We start from the raw sequence: 16,273 nt of genomic DNA, 5'->3' as shown, positions 1-16,273 counted from the left end.
AGCACTTAGACTGAAGATGTCTCTATCTCCATCTACTGGTAGAAAGGGGAAACAACCCAATTGATCATACAGGATGGTGCAGCAGTACTAAAGGAAAGAAAATTAACAAGTATAACTGCATTTAGCTTTGGCCACCACAGACTGATTATTGATCGGTAGATTTTTTTTAGCCTTGGAAGAAAACTAAAATAGGACATGGTTATATTTAGGGTTCTTACTTTTGGGATCTTATTTTCCAGCTAAGTAGGGATTATTAAAGGGTGCAATAATCTTCAGTGTTCTGTATCAACACTCTCACTATGAATGGGAACATAAAAGTAGAGAATGACACGGTGACAAAATTCATCACCGTTCCCGTCCCCGTGGATAACCGCGGGAAACCATCTTCATGTCATTCTTTAAGGAGAGAGGGAAGAATTAGAGTATGATTGGCCACAACCACTGACCCGCAAGCTTTGCTTTGAAGAATGCTGGTGTAGAAGGACCGAGGTTGAAATAGACACTAGAAAATGACATGGGATTATTTCCCACGGTTATCCGCGGGGACGGGAACGGTGATGAATTTTGTCACCGTGTCATTCTCTACATAAAAGTATATATCTAATTCTCTGCAACAGATTAATGCTTCTACAAAAAGTAGAGAATTTGCTAATTTGAAATATAATAAAAAAATCTATAACATAGATCTTATAAATAATAGTGCTCAGTAAAAGCCAAAGTGAACTATACAATACGTGAGCGCAGGGTTCTATTAGTTCATCCAGCTTAAGTCATCATTGCACTCCTCCCTCCCTACCAATAAATAAAGCAGGTAAAACCCAGCAGTGAATAAATAAGAGTAGAGGAGTACTTATCTCCATTAGAATTGTTGTATCCTCCTGGGCTCAGCTGCAAATCCAAAAGTGCACAGTGCTCCCCATCAAATCAAAATACAAAAATCACAATAAATGTTCAAGTTCATTCATTTCAAAGTTCATTCATCCAACTATAATTTATCAATTCAATCAGTTCATCTGTTAAATCCAGAGCTTCCTCGACACAGTATATGGTGTCCGGTGAGTTGACACAATACATGTTTCCCAATTCGCTTTATCAAGAGGAAGATGTTTGCAGCACTATCTTCTCAAATAGCATACGGCCTATTATTGGAATAGAACCCCACACGGCTTCATAGCGGCATTACTGCTAGCAGACTTTTTCAATGCAAGCTGGATAAACTAATAGAACCCTGCGCTCACATATTGTATAGTTCACTTTGGCTTTTACTGAGCACTATTATTTATAAGATCTGTGTTATAGATCTTCAGTGATCGTACACAAAGATAGTAATGCTACACACCTTTCTATAACTGAAGAGTCTTCAGCACATAGAATGTGTAAATATTGAATGAATTATCTAAAACAGGCATGGGAAGACATGAGGATTATAAGAGAAGACAAGGTGTTTTTCTTTGTTTATCCAGTAAAAATTGCTTACATCTTTTGTTTTTTGGGTTTGTTTTTTTTTGTATTGGAGATATTTACTGTCTAAAACCTAAAATTAGAAGCATCATTTTATAGAAGGTTACTTGATTTGGGAATTCTGTATATCAATGTTATACCAGATTCTAAAAGAGTATGCTCATACTTCCCTTTTAAAATTACCTCACAAAACTTACCCACACACATTTACACCCTCTATTTAATACTGTCTATACAAAATATTTTCAGACTGTATGTGCATACTTTTGATGATTGAAAACTATTTGCATAAGTTCAAACTCCACACCAATTCCTCCCCCAGAAACGTTCAAGCTCATCATGGGTAAAAGTATACATAGAGTAACATAAGAACATAAGCAATGCCTCCATTGAGTCAGACCTGAGATCCATCGTGCCCAGCAAGTCCGCTCATGCAGCGGCCCAACAGGTCCAGGACCTGTGCAGTAATCATCTATCTATACCCCTCTATCCCTTTTTCCAGCAGGAAATTGTCCAATCCTTTCTTGAATCCCAGTACCGTACTCTGCCCTATTACGCCCTCTGGAAGCGCATTCCAGGTGTCCACCACACGTTGGGTAAAGAAAAACTTCCTATCATTCATTTTGAATCTGTCCCCTTTCAACTTTTCCGAATGCCCTCTTGTTCTCTTCTTTTTCGAAAGTTTGAAGAATCTGTCCCTCTCTACTCTCTCTGTGCCCTTCATGATCTTGTAAGCCTCTATCATATCCCTTCTAAGTCTCCTCTTTCCCAGGGAAAAGAGTCCCAGTTTCTCCAATCTCTCAGCATATGAAAGGTTTTCCATCCCTTTTATCAGACGTGTCGCTCTCCTCTGAACCCTCTCGAGTAACGCCATATCCTTCTTAAGGGACAGTGACCAATATTGGACGCAGTACTCCAGATGCGGATGCACCATCGCCCGATACAACGGCAGGATAACTTCTTTCATTCTGGTAGTAATACCCTTTTTGATTATGCCTAGCATTCTATTCACTCTCTTAGCGACCACTGCGCACTGTGCCGTCAGCTTCATTGTCATATCCACCATTACCCCCAAGTCCCTTTCCTGGGTACTCTTATTCAATAATATCCCTCCCATCGTATAGTTGTACCTCAGGTTTCTGCTTCCCACATCTAATACTTTACATTTCTCAACGAGATTCTCGGCGAGAAGGAGAATTAGAAGTCCTTGAGCATGCGCAGATGCATGCTCAAGGCAGTCAGAAGCGGAAGCCGGAAGATCTTCTAGGCACACGATTTGTGCCTGCGCTAGACGGGGGGAGGGGGTAAGTTTAAGTTGTTCGGGCGGGGGGGGCCGGTTTGCGCAGGGGGGGTGCCGGTTGGAGCGGAGTCAACACTCGGTTTGCGAGTCAAAAGTTTGCTGAGTGTTTTGCTCGTCTTGCAAAACACTCGCAAACCGGGGTTTGACTGTATTAGAATGTTTCCAGGGTGATCCTCTTAGCTGTATCTATACATCTGTATAAGAACAAGTTATATTTGTTCCTTAAGGACAAGTAGATCAGCGATTATAACAGTTTGCTTGAATTTTAGGTATCAATCAAGGGGAAACATTTTTGGAATAATGAGGCAATCTGCTGAAAAAACAAAATTAGCAGTAATGAATTGGAATTCTTTCTGCTTTGCCCTCCACTTTTAAAATTTCTGTAGAGAATAGTCATACACTTCTCCCTCTGTATTCGCTGTGTTAGGGGATTAACAGAAAAACCGTGAATAACTTTTTATATGTTATTCGCTGTTTTCTATTAAAAACTATTGTGAATATGGTGAAACCGCAAATAACATGGTGGGAGACCTGCCCTGTTCCTGAAGGAGAGGCAAAACATAGTGAAGAAAGTGCTGGGAATCAGCGCTTTTCTCTGTAAACACTTGGAATCAGCGATTTCTCTATATAAGCTGATGTAATTTGGGGGGAGAAGCCAGCAAGCTAAAAACCGTGATTAGTCGAAACCGCGATTGCTGAAACCTCGAATATGGAGAGAGAAGTATAGAGGCAGGTAAGGAAGGTTGAGCATGGTAATTTTGGTCTTCCTTCAGTCCAACCGTTACCTCCAGTGTGGAACTATGAGATAAGCCAAAAGCAATTAACACAGGGCTGAGATTATCTTTAACAGAAGGCAGGGCTGAAAATAAATCCCACCAGTGTAGATCAAAAGACTCAGTGGGCCAATGGCCTTCACAAACTGTATTACTGGCTTCATGCATCTAAGATTCAATTCTATAATATTTAGGTACTGAAGGGAATAGACTTAGTAGATAAGGACAGGTTGTTCACCCTCTCCAAGGTAGGGAGGGTACTCTCTAAAATTGAAAGGGGATAGATTCCATACGAACATAAGGAAGTTCTTCTTCACCCAGAGAGTGGTAGAGAACTGGAATGCTCTTCTGGAGTCTGTCATAGGAAATAACCCCCTCCAGGGATTCAAGACAAAGTTAGACAAGTTCCTGCTGAACCAGGACGTACGCAGGTAGGGCTAGTCTCAGATAGGGTGCTGGTCTTTGACCAGAGGGCTGCCGCGTGAGCGGACTGCTAGGCATGATGGACCACAGGTCTGACCCAGCAGCGGCAATTCTTATGTTCTTTTTCTTCTTTTAAAGAAAACTGCACTTCTCCAAACTGAACTTGCCAGAAGTTATTTTTTCCTTTTATTTTAAATGTTAAAAGTGATGGTTCTTCTATTGATTCAGCTGTTTAGTAAATATACATTTCTTCCCAGTTATTTTTGGTTCTACCTCCAACTGTAAATATCATTGTGTTGTACTTGACTCAGAATATAACCAAAAAGAGAAGTTAGAGGATAGGAACTACAGGTCACCATAAGGCTTGGGATTATTTTTGCACATTCATTTTCACATGCAGTCAGGGCTGAATACCTCTTAAGAGCATTGAGTTACAAATGTACTGTAATTTTGTTAATAATGGTGTAAACTAGTCTTTAGGATGTGATTTTCTTCAATTTTTAAAGTAGCCTATCAAGAGATAAGCAGATTGACTATATTTAGACCTTTGTTTTGGTTTTGTTTTTCTCTTAAAGTATCCCTTTTAGGACAATAGTAGTCAGCTTGTTATCCCATCAAGTGCTGCTTCAGAATTTGTATGACATCTTACTGGAAGAGTTTGTGAAAGGGCCCTCTCACTTGGAGGAGAAGACAGCTCACGGGCAAGAACCCAAGTCTGCCGGTTTCCTCAGATACATCTCCATGCAGAACTTGGCGCTTATATTTGACCTGCTGCTGGATTCCTATCAGACTGCCAGAGAGTTTGACACTAGGCCTGGACTAAAATGCCTGCTGATGAAAGTTTCTGGTATTGGAGGAGCTGCCAACCTCTATCGCCAATCAGTCATGAGCTTCAATATTTACTTCCAGGCCTTGATCTGTGCCCTTTTGACCAATCAGGAGAACATTACAGCTGAGCAGGTAAAGAAGATCCTTTTTGAGGATGATGAAAGAAGTACAGACTCCTCTCAACAGTGTTCTTCAGAAGATGAAGACATTTTTGAGGAGACCGCTCAAGTCAGCCCTCCAAGAGGGAAAGAGAAGAGGCAGTGGAGGGCCAGAATACCATCGCTGAGTGGCCAGCCAGTCAGTAATGCTGATTGGGCTTGGTTGGTTAAGAGACTGCACAAACTGTGCATGGAGCTGTGTAATAATTACATTCAAATGCATCTGGACCTTGAAAGCAGTGCAGAGGGACTCCAGGTTCTTAAAGGAGACCATTTTTTCATCCTACCGTCATTTCAATCTGACATGTCCACTCCCTCAACAGGAGGGTTGTCCGGGAAGGGTACACCGTCTGAAGATGACCGGAGTCAAATTAAAGATTATTTTGCAGAGAACTCAACACCCAAAGCTGTAATTGGAGGCGTGGTGCTACCACCAAGTCCTAAAATAGAGAAGAAGGACCAAAGCAGAAAAAAGGAATGGTGGGAGAGTGCTGGCAACAAAATCTACACAATGGCCGCTGATAAAACTATCTCAAAACTGATGACTGAGTACAAAAAGAGGAAACAGCAACACAACCTTTCCACATTTGTTAAAGATACAAAAGTAGATAAAAAAGGGGAGACATTATGTTCAAGAGGGCAGGATTCTCCTGTCCCCCAACGACCTCAGCATCTGGTAGACCAGGGTCAAATGAGGCATTCCTTCAGCGCAGGCCCTGAAATCCTGAGGCAAGAGAAGCGGCCTCGCTCCGGCTCTACAGTCAGCACACACAACATTTCTGCAAGGGATGCTGAGGCACAGATACAGGTATGGCACATTCGGTAAATGTATGAAGGAAACTATATGGGTCAATATTTAAACTCCACGGTCAGTGTTTTAATATATTCCCAAATATTCTGCACCAGTAGCTATCCAGGTAAACTGCAGGAATGATCCAGATTATGGCAATATTCCACACCACTTTATGACTCTCTGAACATTTAGGAATATCCGGATAATTTTCCACTCTATCCCCAGACTGGATAGTGCCAAGGTGGTCTACAATGATTTTCAGCGGCATTATACAGATAATGCCTTTGAACATTAATGGATAGCCCTAGCCAATGGCAGTTCTCTGTGTACCAGGTGTTGCTGCCATTGTTCCCTCTATGCTGAGCAGGAAATATCCACCTACATTTCTGCAAGCAGAGGGTGTTGTTTTTCACTACCACATTTTTTTTTTTTTTTTTTTAGTTCAATTTATGGTATCAAGATGTGTAATGCCTCTCTTCTGTGCACTGTTATTGTACTACCACATTTTCACTAGCAAAGGACAGACAAGTTCTGCAGGATTCCAGAGAACCCGCCTGTCTTTAGCCATTGAAAATAATATTGAAGCACTTACCCCCCTGGCAGCAGTGCAGTTGGTGAACTCCTGCTCAGCTTAGAGGGAACAGATAATCTGTTGGCCTGATATTCAAAAACATTTTCATTTCACAAAGTTTAATTTAAAAATTTTGCTTAGGTGGATGTGCTTAGGGCCAGATTCACTAAACCCACCAATCGTATCCCGACCAGTTTGCGATCGTTCCCAACCCAATATGTTCCTGGCCCAATTCATTAACTTTGTTGCCGATCAATTTCCAATCCGATCCACCAATGCAAATTAGGGGAAATTGCATACATAAGTAGGAAGGCAGCAATTCACTAAACGGAAGAAGGAACACCGATTGAGCTTGCCAATCCGAAGTAAAGCGACTGCTGAGGACCAGTTGCTTCACTTCCTTACAGATTCTCCTGCCCTTTAAAACCAAAGGCTTGCAATGCTTTAAGCAGAATATATAAAAAAAGGAATTTTTCCTTTTTTATATATTCTGCAAAAAAGCGCATTGCGAGCCCATGGTTTTAACCCGACAGTGCCCCCCAAACCCCAAAAAATGTGCCCCTCCTCCCCGGCACAGTTGCCCATTGCCATCAGGCCCGGTTCCCCCTAAAAAAAACAAAACTCTGGGCAATCTCCAATGCTGCCCACCCACCCCTTCCCCGCGTGCTTAAATGAATATGGCAGGAGGGATGGCAAGTCCCTCCTGCCATCGCAAACCTGCCATCGGCCGGGCCCACCCCCCTCCCTGTACCTTAAAAAAGTTGGGAGCAGGAGGGGTGCTCAGTCCCTCCTGCTCCAGGCATCCTCCGAACTACGGCCTTAGGCCCCCATCTCGGTGCCGGTGCAACAATGGCCAATCATGGACTTCCTTAGACTCCTCCCTAAGGAAATCCCTGATTGGCTGAGATGCTCCAGGCCCCTCCCAAGGGAGGAGTCCAAGGCTCCTGAGTCAATCAGGGCCTTAGGCACCTCCCCGTGCATCATATGCACCGGGGCGGGGCCTAATGCCGCAGTGAAGAGGAGGAGGAGGAGGCCTGGAGCAGGAGGGAGTGTGCACCCCTCCTGCTTCCAACTTTATTAAGGTGGAGGGAGGGGGGTGGGCCCGGCCGATGGTGGGTTTGCGATGGCAGGAGAGAGTTGGCTTCCCTTCTGCCTTATTCATTTGCGTGCCCGCAAGCAGGGAAGGAGGGGGTAGGCGGGCAGCGTTGGGGATTGCCCAGCAGCATCAGGTTTGCAATGGCATCCCTCCTGCGTTTTTCTTCGGCAGGGCTGCGTTTGGGGGTAAGGGGCATTTTGGAGGGTTCTGGGAGCAAGGTGGCACTTTGTCGCAGGAGGGGGTGGCTTTTAAAAAAAAATTTAATGAAACAGTTATTTTGAGTGTGTAATACACGCAAAATATCTGCCCGATTTAAAAAAAAAATTTAAAGCCAGTAGAAGTCCTGACAGCAGAGACAGGAGGCTGCTTCTCCTGTTACTATTGTCAGGGCTCTGCCTCGACTCAATTGCTCACTGAGAGACTGAGTCAGGAGTTTGCATGCAAATGATTTGCACCTCCGTGCAAATCATTTGCTTTCAAACTTGATAGTGAATCAATTGCTGTTTTTAAATCGGCCAGGAATCGGCCAACAGCGATTGACTCCACTATCTTTAGTGAATCTAGGCCATAGTGCCTGGATCTGCAACGTTCACACCTTTGTGCATTTTTCACATTCTGCTGTCTAAAATATACAAGTTAGAAAGCACAGTTACTTACCGTAACAGGTGTTATCCAGGGACAGCAGGCATATATTCTCACATGTGGGTGACGTCATCTACGGAGCCCCAGCACGGACAGCTTTTCAAGCAAACTTGATTGAAGTTTCAAGTTTGCTATGCTGCACCACGCATGTGCATGCCTTCTTGCCCACTAGAGGGCGCATCCCCACCTCGTGGTCCTCGGTTCCATATCCAGCAAAGAAGCCATCCCCGGGGAGGAGGGCGGGTTGTGAGAATATATGCCTGCTGTCCCTGGATAACACCTGTTACGGTAAGTAACTGTGCTTTATCCCAGGACAAGCAGGCATGATATTCTCACATGTGGATGACCTCCAAGCCAACCAAAAAAGGGCAGGTGGGAGGATGGCAATTTAGGAAAATAGATTTCGCAAAACTGACTGGCCAAACCGGCCGTCACTCCTGGATAACGTATCCAGACAGTAGTGGGAGGTGAAAGTATGAACCGAAGACCAAGTGGCAGCCTTGCAGATGTCCTCCATCGGAGTAGACTGGAGGAAAGCAACAGAAGCTGCCATCGCTCGGACCTTATGTCCCGTAACCCGACCATGCAGCTCGAGACCAGCCTGAGCGTAGCAAAAAGAAATACAAGCAGCCAACCAGTTGGACAAGGTGCGCTTGGAAACAGGACGTCCCAACCGATTAGGATCAAAGGACAAAAATAATTGAGGAACCTTCCGATGAGACTTGGTGCGTTGAAGATAAAAAGCCAACGCCCTCTTACAGTCAAGCATGTGAAGCGCCGCCTCCCCAGGATGAGTTTGGGGCTTCGGAAAAAACACCGGAAGAACAATTGACTGATTGAGGTGGAAATCAGACACAACCTTAGGTAAAAATTTAGGATGGGTGCGAAGAACCATCTTGTCATGATGGAACACAGTAAAGGGCGGGTCTGCAACCAAAGCCTGCAGCTCACTAATCCGACGAGCAGACGTGAGCGCAAGTAAAAAGATCACCTTCCAAGTGAGAAACTTAAGAAGAGACTTGTCAATAGGCTCAAAAGGAGGTTTCATCAGCTGAGCCAAGACCACATTAAGATCCCAAACCACAGGAGGAGGTTTCAGAGGAGGATTAACATTCACTAAACCCCTCATGAAACGAACCACCAGAGGATGAAGAGAGAGAGAACGTCCCTCGAGATGCCGATGGAAAGCAGCAATAGCACTGAGATGCACCCGAATGGAAGTCGTCTTTAGCCCAGACTTGGACAAATGCAACAAATATTCCAGAACCGAGGACACCGGAACCGAACTCGGATCCAGATGGTGCGAGGAACACCAGGATGAAAATCTGGTCCACTTCTGGGAATAACAAAGCCGAGTCGAGACCTTGCGCGAGGCTTCCAACACCTCCCTGACCGACTGAGAAACAGAAACCGAAGTCAGGGGGAAAGGAACCAAGCCGTCAGATGTAATGACTGAAGATTGGGATGCAACAGCGAACCCCGACTCTGAGACAGCAGAGAGGGAAAAACAGGCAGAAGTAGAGGCTCCCTGGCACTGAGTTGAAGGAGCAGGGAGAACCAGTGCTGACGAGGCCAACGAGGCGCAATGAGAATCATAGTGGCTCTGGATGACTTGAGATGAACCAACATCCTCAAGATCAGAGGGAAAGGAGGAAACGCATAAAGGAACCTCCCTCCCCAGTCGAGAAGGAAGGCATCGGCCTCGAGACGGTCCTGGGAGTAAATCCGAGAACAATAGAGGGGCAGTTTGTGAGTCTCCGGGGAGGCAAACAGATCCACCTGAGGAGTCCCCCAGCGGTCGAAGACCTCTCGCAGAACTCGGGAGTTGAGCGACCACTCGTGCGGCTGGAGAAGACGACTGAGTTTGTCGGCCAGATAATTCTTCTCTCCCTGAATGTAAACCGCCCACAGGAAGATGTTCTGGGAGACCGCCCATTCCCAAAGGCGCAAGGCTTCCCGGCACAGGGACCAAGAGCCCGTCCCCCCTTGCTTGTTTACATAATACATTGCCACTTGGTTGTCCGTCCGTACCAGGACTACCTGATTGCGCAGCAGATGGCAGAACGCTCGAGCTGCCAGAAAAATGGCGCGAAGCTCCAACACATTGATGTGACAAAGACGGTCCTCCGCCGACCATAGATCTTGAGTCCGCAGACCGTCGAGGTGAGCCCCCCATGCGTACTCCGAAGAGTCCGTGGTCAGGACCTTGCGATGTGGAGGGACGAGAAAGAGCAAACCCCCGGAAAGATTGGAAGAGTTGGTCCACCAACGGAGCGAGCGTCTCAAGGAAGGAGTCACTGTTACAGGAAGGGAGAGCGGGTCTCGATCCTGACGCCACTGGGAGGCCAAGGTCCACTGAGGGAGTCTCAGATGCAATCGGGCAAACGGTGTGACATGAACCGTCGATGCCATGTGGCTGAGTAGAATCATCAGCCGGTGCGCTGAGACGGAGCGCTGCCGCGAAATCTGACGGCACAGTCGAAGCAGAGCCTCCAGCCTCGAAGAGGGAAGGAACGCACGAAGGCGAACCGTGTCCAGCACGGCCCCGATAAACTGAAGGGATTGAGCAGGGCACAGCTGCGATTTGGGAAAATTCACCTCGAACCCCAAACGTTGAAGGAAGATGATAGTCTGTCGGGTCGCTGAGATAACCCCCTCCCGGGATGAAGCCTTGATCAGCCAATCGTCCAAGTAGGGGAAGACCTGCAGCCCCTGAGATCTCAGGGCAGCCGCGACTACCACCATACACTTCGTGAAGACTCGAGGAGACGAGGCCAGCCCGAAGGGGAGGACACGATACTGAAGGTGCAACTCCCCCACCTGGAACCGTAAGAACTTGCGGAAGGCGGGATGCGCTTCCTTCAAGTCTAGGGAGCACATCCAGTCCCCCTCCTCCAACAGAGGGTAGAGAACCGGAAGCGACAACATACGGAACTTCTCCCGGACCAGGAACTTGTTGAGCTTCCGGAGGTCCAAAATGGGGCGTATGTCCCCGGTCTTCTTTGGGACCAAAAAGTAACGGGAGTAAAACCCCCGCCCCCATTGGTTTGGGGGGACCGGCTCCACCGCCCGAAGGCTCAACAAGGCCCTGGCTTCCGAGAGTAGAAGAGGAAGCTGGGTTCGGTTGCAAAGAGATGCCCCCGGCGGTTGTTCCGGCGGCGTGGCCGAGAAGTTTAGCGAGTAACCCTCTGAGACGAGACGGAGCACCCAAGCGTCTGACGTGATCATAGTCCAGGCCGAATGAAAGGCCCGCAGCCGGCCCCCGATGGGCAGGGGGTCTGGAGAGAGTGCAGAGGGGACCCACCCCCATCCGCTCATCACGTCAAAATGACGGCGCCGGCTTAGACGCCCCTTGCGTCTGAGGTTTTGACTGGGCCCCTCTGCCCTGCTGCGGTGGGCGCCTGGGCGGAGGCCTCGAGAATGCTGGTGTAGACTTTTGAGGGTATCGCCGCGGCGAAGGTCTAAATGGCTTCTGCGGCGTTACCTGTGGTTTAGGACGGACCAAGGAGGCGATGGAGCGCTCGTGTTCGGACAGGCGTTTGGTCGCCGCCTCCAAGGACTCATCGAACAATTCCGATCCGACGCATGGCAGATTGGCTAGGCGCTCCTGCAAGTTCGGATCCATATCAACCGTTCGGAGCCATGCGAGACGGCGCATCGCTACTGCAAAGGCGGAGACTCCGGAGGCCAACTCAAATGCGTCGTAAACCGCATGAAAAAGGTATAGGCGCAGCTGTGACAAGTTGGCCATAAATTTACCAAAGTCCCCCTTATGGGAATCCGGCATGACCCCATGATAACGGGGTAATGCCTTCACCATCTGCCTCAGATAAGATGAAAGCATAATTAAGGACCCTGGCCGCCATCATGGAATTGGAATAGAGGCGGCGACCAAACTTGTCCAAAGTCCGCCCTTCCCGCCCGGGAGCGACTGCAGCGGAGACCCTAGAAGGTTGGGACTACTTTAACGCCGACTCCACCAGCAACGACTGGTGAGACAGTTGCGCTTTTTCGAAGCCCTTACATGGGATGGTACGGTACTTCGACTCCATTTTAGATGGAACCGCTGTGACTGTAAGAGGGGAGTCCAAGTTCCTCAGGAAGGTCTGATGGAGGACTTTATTAAGAGGCAGACGAGGGGTCTCCCTCGGGGGAGAAGGTAAATCCTGCTCCTCCAAAAACTCCTTGGTGTATTGTGAACCAGACACCAGATCCAGGTCCAAGGCCCTCCCCATATTAAGTACAAATCTGGAAAAGGAGGAGGGTTTGGACGGTGGGGAGGGCGATCGAGAGGCCCGCGTCTCCAAAAAGGAAGGGGAAGCCTCACAGGAATAACGAGGTTCCCTACCAGACCCCGAGCCCCAAGAGGCCACCCCGAGCGATCTCGACAGGGTCGGGGACCGCCTATGCCCCGAGGAACCCCTGTGTGAAGTCCCCGGGGTACGAGGCACCGAGGTCTGCCCCTTCCGTTTCGGCAAGGAGTCTCTCGACAACCCTCCCTCGGAGGAACGGAACAACCTCGGATTATCGAGGCGGAGCTCCGAGACACGTAGCGTCTCGGCCCCGATCGGCGAGGAGCGACCGCGCCTCCGAGGAGACCCGTGAGAACGCTTGGGCTTCCTCGGCCGGCGCTTCGCCCGAAGACGACCCGAGGGCGAGGAGCCCAGGGAGGACCTCGACGAGGAAGAAGTGGAAGAGATCCTCCGAACTCTTCGCACCTTGTCCCGAGGCTGCACACTCCGTTCCGGCTGGTCGACCGAGGTCGAGGGCAAGGTCGGGGTCGAGGCCGGAACCACCCGGGGGCCGAAGTCGAGGGCACCGAGACCGAGGCCGCCGAAGCCGGGGCACTCGGGGCCGAAGCCGGCTGCAGGTGCGCTAAGGCGCCGGACAGCTCCGAGGTAATGAGGGCACGGAGCAAGTCCTGAAAAGCCGGCACCGCCATCATGGCTGGTAGATCCGGGGCCGGCGGGTGCTCCCTCGAGGGCGACCTCGGTCTCGAGTATTCCCGCGGGGCACCCGACTTCGACGCTCGGGGCGGGGCCGAGGACGACCCACCCACCCCCGTCGAGGATCCCGAGGATGGCTTCTTCGAAGTTGGAGCTGAGGAAGGAAGAGAGGACTTACCCCCCGTCTACTTCGAAGTTGAGGCCGTCGGTTTCGAGGAAGCAGGATGTCTCGGCGAGGCCGATGGAGTCGAGGCCGAGGTCAAGGCCGGGGCCGAAGCCGAGGCCGACGTCGAGGCCTGCTCCGCGGGGTCGACAGCAAAGAGCTCCGCCATTCTGGCACGACGGCGGCGGAGAGCTCTTGGCTGAAAAGTCGAGCACCTGGGACAGGAATCGGTGGGGTGCTCGGGACCCAGGCAAAGTAAGCACCACCGGTGGGGATCGGTGAGAGAAAGTAGCCGATCGCACCTGGTGCACTTTTTAAAGCCCGTCAAAGGATGGGACATGAAATCGAAAAACGGCCGAGAATGGAACGAGGTCCCGCGGCCGCGGCTACCGGGAGCCCCCGGAGCCGAACGAAAAATCTTTTTCTTTTTTTTTTCGACGATTAACAAACACACGAACGAATAAAAAAATAAAGCAAGCACAGCGACCGAGAAAAACGACTCAGACGCGGTGTCAGAAGGCAAAAAAGAGAGAGCACAATTTCCACAGGGCTTCTGGCTCCGCAGAAAAAACTGAACTGAGGACCATGAGGTGGGGATGCGCCCTCTAGTGGGCAAGAAGGCATGCACATGCGTGGTGCAGCATAGCAAACTTGAAACTTCAATCAAGTTTGCTTGAAAAGCTGTCCGCGCTGGGGCTCCGTAGATGACGTCACCCACATGTGAGAATATGCTGCCTGCTTGTCCTGGGATAATGCATTTTTTTCACTGACCAATGCAACATAATTGACCTCCCTATGGCCTTCCAACCCAACAGGTCCATATCCTCCTTATCTTTACCCTCACAAATAAAGTGAACTCTAATTTAAAATGGGAGGGAGATATAATTCTAACTTGCCAGTTGCAGGAAAAGCTGGCCACAACTCTGGATATGTATGCGGTAATTCCATGTCAATTGGTCCAATTTCAAGGAGGATACTAGAGAATGACACGGGGACAAATTTTTCCCTGTCCCCACAGGAACTCAATTTCCCCATCCTGTCCCCATGTGTTTTGTCGCTGTCCCTTCCCCATTCCTGTAAGCTCTGCCTTAACCACACAAGTCTCGAACACTTATGATTTTAAAGTGTTTGAGGCTTTTGCAGATGAGGATGGAGCTTGCAGAAATGGGGCAGGGACAGGAAAAGAATTCACCTGGATGGGAAAATGAGTTTCCACGGGAACAGGGAATAATGTGTCCTCATGTCATTCCGTGGATACAAAAAAGTGGCCCAAATAAAAGGGCTCCTAACTCTGGACCTGGTTGAGAACATGCCCCAAAACTTTGGATATCTTCATTAGAGGTCCCAACATATCCCCTGAAAAGATTTCAGCAATTTCTGAGATGGTTGAATGGAAGTTCTGGACCACTTGGCATGGAATGACCTTATGGTATAAAACAAATTCAGAATGTCACCTTGCTAACACCATTTCTTTGTAAAACCTAGGGGTGGAAGTATTATGTTTTGGGGATAATTTGCCACTGTAGGTATAGGAAGGCTTGTGAAGATCAAGGGGGAAATGAATGGTGCAAATTATAGGCATATCTTGGAAGAAAACCTGTTTCTCTTCTATATTTCTGTACAATTACTCTCAAAACCAGGGAATCTGGTTTCAGTAGTAGTGGTGGCATCCGTTTTAATTGCTGGAAGTGGCATCTAAATTAATGCATATATTCAGTACTGCTGTGTCTGGTGAAATATACAGATGCAATCACTGGGGCCATCATCTATTTAATTTATCTTATCTGGATAGCAGCTATAGATTGCCTCTATCAGGCTTCCTCAGTCCATCCCTCTTTGCCTTCCCTCTTCTTCTTCACAGATAATATTGAGCTATTTAGATGGATCTTCAGCTTCTTAAAATCCAAGTTATACATTCACCATCTGCTGGTGAAAATGTACCTTGCTTTGAATATTAACCCTCAGTCGAAGTTCATATTTGGGCTACCCTGAAAACCTGTCCTGTTTATGAATGCTAAGGATCGGAGCTAGCCATTCCTGCTTTTGGATTCTTTTATGGCCACAAACTCATACTTCAACTGTTTTAGGGTGGCAAGAGAAAACTGTTCTATTTTTCACCCCCTCATTTTTGTTCCTTTAGGCATGGACCGACATGGTGTTGACAGTTCTCAATCAGCTCCAGATCCTGCCGGACCAGATGTTTACAGCTCTGCAGCCAGCCGTGTTTCCCTGTATCAGTCAGTTGACCTGTCATGTGACTGACATCCGTGTTCGTCAGGCCACAAGAGAATGGCTGGGCAGAATTGGAAGAATATATGATATTATTGTATAAGAAAATTAGTAAGGCTTAATTTCTGGAGCCAAATGAGATTCAGCTACTATCATTGTTTTAGTATTTTGTGACTTGGGCGGGATTATGCCTGCAGTAACAGTGGTGTCAGTGTCTGCAAAACTAGCTTCACTTTGTGTGAATCTGGGTTCTGTAACTGCTTAACTCAGTGCATTCTGGTGTCTGTGATCTTGGCTTAAGTGACTCAGAAAGGGGAAATATGAACACACTGGGAACTGAAGCCATGTACATGAGCTGGAGTTGGCAGAATTGTGGATGTTCAGCAGCTACTGTTCCATGTGTCAGGAACTCCTCGATGGCAATAGCCCATCAGTTCAATATGTCAGAGCTTTGGCATGTTCATTGTACCTTCAGGAAAGGGAATGTGATCCTTCATTTCATGTTTAAAATGTGACTTTGTCACAGTACTCCTCAAAGGCTCTAAAGCAGTGGTTCCCAAACCTGTTCTGGAGGACCCCCAGGCCAGTCGGGTTTTCAAGATAGCCCTAATGAATATGCATGACAGAGATTTGCATAAAATGGAGATGCCAGGAATGCAGATCTGCTCCATGCATATTCATTAGGGTTATCTTGAAAACCCGACTGGCCTGGGGGTCCTCCAGGACAGGTTTGGGAACCACTGCTCTAAAGTAATATTAATGCTACCTTCCGTGGTCCTTTGAAGTATTATTAAAAACACACAGAGGCACAATATAACTTTGAAGGAAGCAGTATGTTTGCTTTGTTTAAAAAAAAAAAATCTTTAGAAGCACACTGATGAAATCTTTGA

The 16,273-nt window shown here is 47.8% G+C and overlaps 1 protein-coding gene across 2 annotated transcripts in view; it reads left to right on the top strand.

Moving 5' to 3' along the window:
* Positions 1–15,957, top strand: part of ARFGEF3 (ARFGEF family member 3) — a 216,440-nt gene extending 200,483 nt beyond the window's left edge. For both annotated transcript variants that reach the window (XM_033938199.1, XM_033938198.1), the window contains 2 exons: positions 4,533–5,751; positions 15,295–15,957. In XM_033938199.1, the coding sequence (XP_033794090.1) occupies positions 4,533–5,751; positions 15,295–15,486 (1,411 nt within the window). In that variant the 3' untranslated portion in view covers positions 15,487–15,957. The remainder of the gene's footprint in view (positions 1–4,532; positions 5,752–15,294) is intronic.
* Positions 15,958–16,273: the final 316 nt, after the last annotated feature.

This window comes from Geotrypetes seraphini, chromosome 3, assembly GCF_902459505.1.
Source record: "Geotrypetes seraphini chromosome 3, aGeoSer1.1, whole genome shotgun sequence".
NCBI lineage: Eukaryota > Metazoa > Chordata > Amphibia > Gymnophiona > Dermophiidae > Geotrypetes > Geotrypetes seraphini.
This window is presented reverse-complemented; position numbering and strand designations above follow the sequence as displayed.